The sequence below is a fragment of the Eumetopias jubatus genome, unplaced genomic scaffold (genome assembly GCF_037043125.1).
Source record: "Eumetopias jubatus isolate StellerSeaLion01/CBP00866 unplaced genomic scaffold, mEumJub1_p1.0 scaffold_4, whole genome shotgun sequence".
Taxonomy (NCBI): Eukaryota; Metazoa; Chordata; class Mammalia; order Carnivora; family Otariidae; genus Eumetopias; species Eumetopias jubatus.
The window spans coordinates 107,330,153-107,336,152 of record NW_028274810.1 but is presented as its reverse complement, the minus strand read 5'-3'; the positions used below and the strand labels follow the sequence as shown (position 1 = coordinate 107,336,152).

Below are 6,000 nucleotides of genomic sequence, written 5' to 3'. Positions count from 1 at the left end.
AGGATGTTTAACATCTACTCATGTGCTCTTCACCATTTGTATGATTTCTTTGGAGAAAGGTCTATCCAAGTCTTTTGTCTGTTTTAAGAAATGGGTCGTCTTTTTGCTGAGGAGTTGTAAACGCTCTTTACATGTTCTGGGCAACAGCCTCTTAGTAGATACATAATGTACAAATATTTTCTTCCATTCGGCGGGCTATCTGTTCACTTTCCAGATAGTATCTTACGATGTAAAAAGATTTTTAATTTTTTTTTTTTTACATTTCTTTTTTAAGAGTGAGTGAGTGTGCGAGTGGTCAGGGGCAGAGGGAGAAGGAGAGAGAATCTTAAGCAGGCCCCACACTCAGTGTGGAGCCTGACGTGGGCTCGATCTCATGACCCCGAGATCATGATCTGAGTCAAAATTAAGAGTCGGACGCTTAACCAACTGAGCCACCCAGGCACCCAGAACAGATTTTTAATTTTGAGGATATTATTTTATCTATTTTTTTCTTTGCTTTCTTATGCTTTTGTGTCAGATCTAATAGCATTGCTAGATCCAAGGTTATGAAGATTCATCCCCACTTATTTCTTCTAGAGTTTATAGTTTTACCTCTTACATTTAAGCCTTTAATGTATTTTGAGTTAATGTTTATACGTGGTGTGAGGTAAGGGTCCAGTTTCATTCCTCTGTACACGGATAGCCAATTGTCTAGCACCCTTTGTTGAAAAGACCCTTCTCTCCCCCAGTGTAATGTTGTCCACCCTTGTCAAAATTCAGTGGACCATAGATGAAGGGGTTTATTTCTGGGCTCTCACTTAAATCCCACTGATGTGTATGCATATCTTTTTTAAAAAAATTATTTATTTTTAAAAATGTTTTAAATTTAAATTCAATTAACATATAATGTATTATTTGTTTCAGGGTGAATGCATACCTTTATGACAGTATCAAAATGTTTTATTTACTGTTGCTTTGTATTAATATTTGAACTTTGGAAGAACTTTGATTTTCTTTTTCAAGATTGTTTTGGCTATTTTGTGGTCCCTTGAAATTCCATATGACTCTTAGGATTAGCTTGTGCAGTTCTTTCCAAAGGCCTTTGTGAATTTTCTTGGGAACACATTGAATTTCCACATTGCATTGTGTACTATTGCCATCTTATCAATAGTATGTCTTTTCATCACCGTGGGGTCCTCAGATTTATTTAGGTTTCCCTTTCTTTCAGCAATGTTTTGTAATTTTCAGCGTACAAGACTTGCACCTTGATTACATCTATTCCTAAGTATTTTGTCAATGATAATGTTCCCTAAAATGGAATTGTTTTCTTAAATTATTTTTTGGATGATTCATGGCTAATGTATACAAATAAGAGAGATTCTTGTGTATTGATATTAACTGGCTGTAATCATTTGTGGATTGTTTAGGAAGCTCTGTCTATAAGATGATGTCATTTCTGGTCTCTGAATAGACCTAGTTCTACTGTTTTCTTCCACATGTGGATTTCTTGCCTTATCATTCTGGGTAGAACTTTCAGTACGATACTGAGCAATGAGTGAAAGCCAGCATGATGGACTGGTTTTTGATTTCAGAGTAGAGCTGTCAGTCCTCAAAATTGAGCATGATGTTTGATTAGAGTTAGGGTTGGGGTTAGGGTTAGGGGCTAGGGTTAAGGGTTAGGGTTAGGGTAGGTGACCCTGTGACCCATGAAGCCCGACAGTCAGCATGCTAGAGCCAGGAACACTCCCCCTGTGCTGAGCTCCCCGGCAAACCCTGCACGTCCCCTCCCCTGGCTGACCCCCTGCAGGTTCTGTCCCCACCTGCCATGAGTTGAGCACCTTTGGGCACAGCCCTTGTTTCTATGGCCTACAGACTGGGTAGAATCAGCTGCATGGGTTTCTAGCCTCTAAGCCTCAGGCTCCCCTTTGTAAGATGGGGTCCTGATGGCTCCCATCTCTGGGAGCCAAAGGTAGGGAGGCCCCACCAGCAGACGCGCTCAGGCCAGGCCAGGAGGGTGGCTGTTGCTTAAAGCAGCCCAGGGCCTGCCCTCCTTGAAGAAAGTGCACACGTTCACGGCCCAAGTTTTGGGGTCCTGCCGCCAGCCTCTGGCAGTGACCCTCCTCCAGCCCTGTCCCCTGTCCCTGTGGATACATGGTCTTCCTGGAGATGTTCCTGCAGAGAGTTGAGAAGCAGTTCACGGTGGGACACAGGGTCACCTACTACGTCTTCACCAATCAGTTGCCCGCCGGGCCCCATGTGCCCCTCCGGGAAGGCCGGAGGGTGGTGGTGCTCGAGGTTCCCGGCACCCCGCGCTGGGAGGACGCATCCATGCAGAGCACGTGATGATCCGCCGCTTCTGTAAGAAGCTTTTCCCATCATCGTGCGCTGAAATAAAGTTCTCAGACACCAATCTGAGCGGCCATGCAGGGCTGCCTCTGTAAGTAGGGCAGCAGCAGCTGGGTTCTGCACATCGCTTTTACGTCATTTTTTATCAGAAAAGCAAAGGCAGATGCCTCAAAGTGTGGGAAAGGAGGACAAAGGGATGGCAAGTATGCTGAAGCTGTGAAGCAGGCCTGCACCCTCCTCTACGCGCAGGCACGCAGGGAGGCCGTCATGGGATCGGGGAAGAGTGGGACGTTTGTGTTAGCAAACGCCAGGTGCAGGAAGGGGGGCACGGAGGGTTACATTCTTTCCTGGCTCCTAACCTTTGCCCTGCCCCTGGGGATCATGGGATCCTGCTCCTACCGGGCCATTGTGGTCAGTAGCCTGAGAACAGGAACGCTGCTGACGTTTCAGCTGCTTCCACAATCACTCCTTAGGGCTGACAATATATTTTCTAAGATTAACTCCACAATTCCTCTGTGAGGTGGACTACCTGGTGTGCACAGAGGTGGACATGAAGTTCCGCGACCACGTGAGTATGGAGACCCTCTTTGGCACCCTGCGCCCCGGTTTCTACCAGGCGGCCCACAAGGATTTCAGCTACGAGCATTGGCCACAGTCCCAGGTGCACATTTCCCAGGGGCAAGGGCTACTTTGACTACAAGGGGGCCTTTTCTGGGGGGTCGGTGGTAGAGGTTCACCAACTGACCTTGGCCTGTCACCAGACAATGGGGGTCAACCTGGCCAATGGGATCGAGGCTGTGTGGCACGATGAGAGCCACCTGAACAGGTACCTGCTGGGCCATAAGCCCATTAAGGTGTTGTCCCCAGAGGACCTGTAGGACCCACAGCTGCTGGCCTGCCCCCAGAGGACCTGTGGGACCCACAGCTGCTGGGCTGCCCCCCATCATGAAGAAGCTGAGATTCATGGCTGTGCCCAAGAATCACCAGGACAGCAGCAGTGGTTAGTACTTGAGGAGTCGTTTTGGTGCCCACCGGGTCTTTCACTCGAGTTAACAGGTGAGTCAGAAGGAAGGACGTCATCAGTTAGGATGTATAGACGAAGGTCAGAGTGGAGGTGGGCAAAGGCCTCTTTCAGAGAGCAGGGAAGCTCTGAGCTGCTTCTATACACCTTGCCCTGCTCATCGCTTCTGGCTGCCTGGCCCTGAGTTCTGTCCTTTCAATGAATTGGTCATCTAGTAAGTAACATGTTTCTCTGAGTTCCATGACCCCCTGGAGCAGATTATTCAAACCTGAAGAGGTTGTGGGGACCTCCAATCTGTAGCCCATAGCTCGGAAACAGGGGTGACTTCTCTGCCCAGCCACTGGCTGACCACTAAGTTAATAGCACAGGGATTCAGTAGCCATACACACAGCAAAGAATACAGACTTGACAAAGTAAGTTCAGAAAAGTCACTAAACCAACAGTAGCAACTACAACGAGCAGCAATCGTGAAGCCTGGCGTGGGGAAGGTCTGATGTTCGGGATGCTTCCATTATAATAATCATAATCACACCCTGGACTTGTCACTGGGGCCAAGTCCCCTGGCTGGGGGCCAATAGCTCCTATATGTTCCATGTGCCTCTCTCCCTGGCTCCTCCAGCCATGCACTGTCCTGTGCTGCTTCCCAGTAGAGGTCCGTTTTCACCAAAGCCAGGAAGATGGGATGGGTTTTTCTGACTCCGCACCCCGTGCCCCACAGTGTTGCAAGAGAGGAAAAAGTTTTCCTCAATCCTTTGAAGGTCCCTGGCTGAGTCTGGAAATTGACAAAGACAGATGGACAAGAGAAAAGCAAGCAAAATGTATTGATTGTTTTGGTGGGAACCTCACAAGACCATGACGACCAGCAGAGGTGACTGGAGCAGACAGCTCTTCTACCTTTTAGACAAAGAAGCAGTAAGTGTGTAAAGAATTGACAGACACAGGGGTTTGGACTAGGGCTCGTAAACGGTAAAGAAGTTAACTAGGAAGATAAGGGTTCGTTTAACCAGGTGTGTTCGTATAGACCCCGTGGTCCTAAATTCCTTGACTCTGGCGATAAGCACATCATCCCTGTGGTCCGGGGAGAGAAAGTTCCACATGGGAGTATTCTGACCTGCTTAAGGGAAGAAGGGCTGATGGCTGGGGGTCAGAGAGACCTTCTTGCTTCTGCTCTATGCAAAAGTTCTTTTAGCTTCTATATTTAATTTGCCAAGGTGCCATATTTGGGTTAGTGTGTCCTGACCCTCACTGGCCTGGTGCTGTACTCTGTCTCCTAGTATCCAGGATATTGGGTGTGCTGCTGTGGAGACCTCCCAGCCCTGGGGTAGCCCCTTGTCCAGGGAGGCGCCTGCCTCAAGGGGCGGGTTGCTAAGGGTGGCCGCCCCTCCTCAGGGAGATTGGGTGGGAGAGTGCAGATCTTACTTCGAGAAACTGACTTACATTTCCTAAAAAGGTCTACCTGACAGTGGGATCATACAGGAGTTCTATTTTTAGTATTTTGGGGAAAATCCATCCTTTTCCCAGCATGGCTGTGCCAACCAAAGTCAATTCCGGATGATTTTTACCTATAAACCAGAGATTTTTTAAGAACTCCAGCAGAGAACATGAGGAGAACATTTTCATGACCTTAGACAGGCAGAGATTTCCCAGGATGCAAAGTATACTGACCGTAGGAACAAACCGGTGACTTAGAAACTGAAATGAAGAACTTGTTCTCCTTCTTCCATTTCTGGCTAGTGTGCTGGTCTGTGGCTCGATCCCACCTCAGGCAGCTGGAAGGTTGACCTCCCAGGTCAGCTACCACTGAGATGGCTACTGTTTCTAGAAATTCTTCGGGGTGTGGCCAGGTTTCCCCACCTGTGCACTGATCAAGTCGGCGACCTCTAACAGTGGAGCCATGGGTCCTCCAGGCATGGTCCCCCCCAATCCCCCAGTAAAGCCATCCCACTGAGGGTTTAGGGGGACGGGAGCTGCCCCTAGGCAAAACTGGAGATTCTCACTGTCCCTACCTGGCCTTCAGATGCTGCCTCTGGTGTCTTCTTGGAACCCTGACCTGTCAGTTTTCGGCAGCTGGTCCAGTCGTACCCTCACTTTCTGGGAGGGGGATTTGGTGGAATCTGCAGTGTGTCCTGCAGCCTCACCAGGATCGCTTTTTGAAGGCACATCGTCTGGGCCATCTGAGGACCCAAGACTGTGGGTCTGTGGCCTGGAGGGATTCTGAGCAGCGCTGGTGGGATGGGAGGGCTGTAAGGCCCAGAGGCAGGTTTCCAAAAGCTGTCTGGGGTCCCCGGCATCCTACCGTTTTGGAATCAAAGCCCTGAGATCTTTAAAATGCCAGCCACGGTACAGCATGGGCCACAAAAACAAATGTCCCTGTGCACCCACCCCACCTAAACTATTGACCATTTCTTGTCACTTGAGCTGAATATAAAGGATTGGGAGTTGGGGCTTGAGGGGGGATCCTGGGCCAGACTTTGTATTTGGGGGACAAAGGCCATCAGACAATCTTGTGCTGAGCCTGAGGATGGGGTCTGTGTGGAGACCCCAGCTGCAGGCACTGCTGTCCACTGATGCCCCCTCAGGCTGTCCAAGTGCCCCTGCTGCTGGGGGAGCACCTGCCCCGTCCTCTCTGCAGAGGGCTCACTCCTGCACCAGGT

The 6,000-nt window shown here is 49.2% G+C and overlaps 1 protein-coding gene across 1 annotated transcript in view; it reads left to right on the top strand.

Moving 5' to 3' along the window:
* Window positions 1-2,875: 2,875 nt before the first annotated feature.
* Window positions 2,876-6,000, top strand: part of LOC148164581 (voltage-dependent N-type calcium channel subunit alpha-1B-like) — a 92,664-nt gene continuing 89,539 nt past the window's right edge. Inside the window, exons 1-2 of the mRNA XM_088022870.1 lie at window positions 2,876-2,986; window positions 3,087-3,151. Coding sequence (XP_087878996.1) covers window positions 2,876-2,986; window positions 3,087-3,151 — 176 coding nt within the window. The remainder of the gene's footprint in view (window positions 2,987-3,086; window positions 3,152-6,000) is intronic.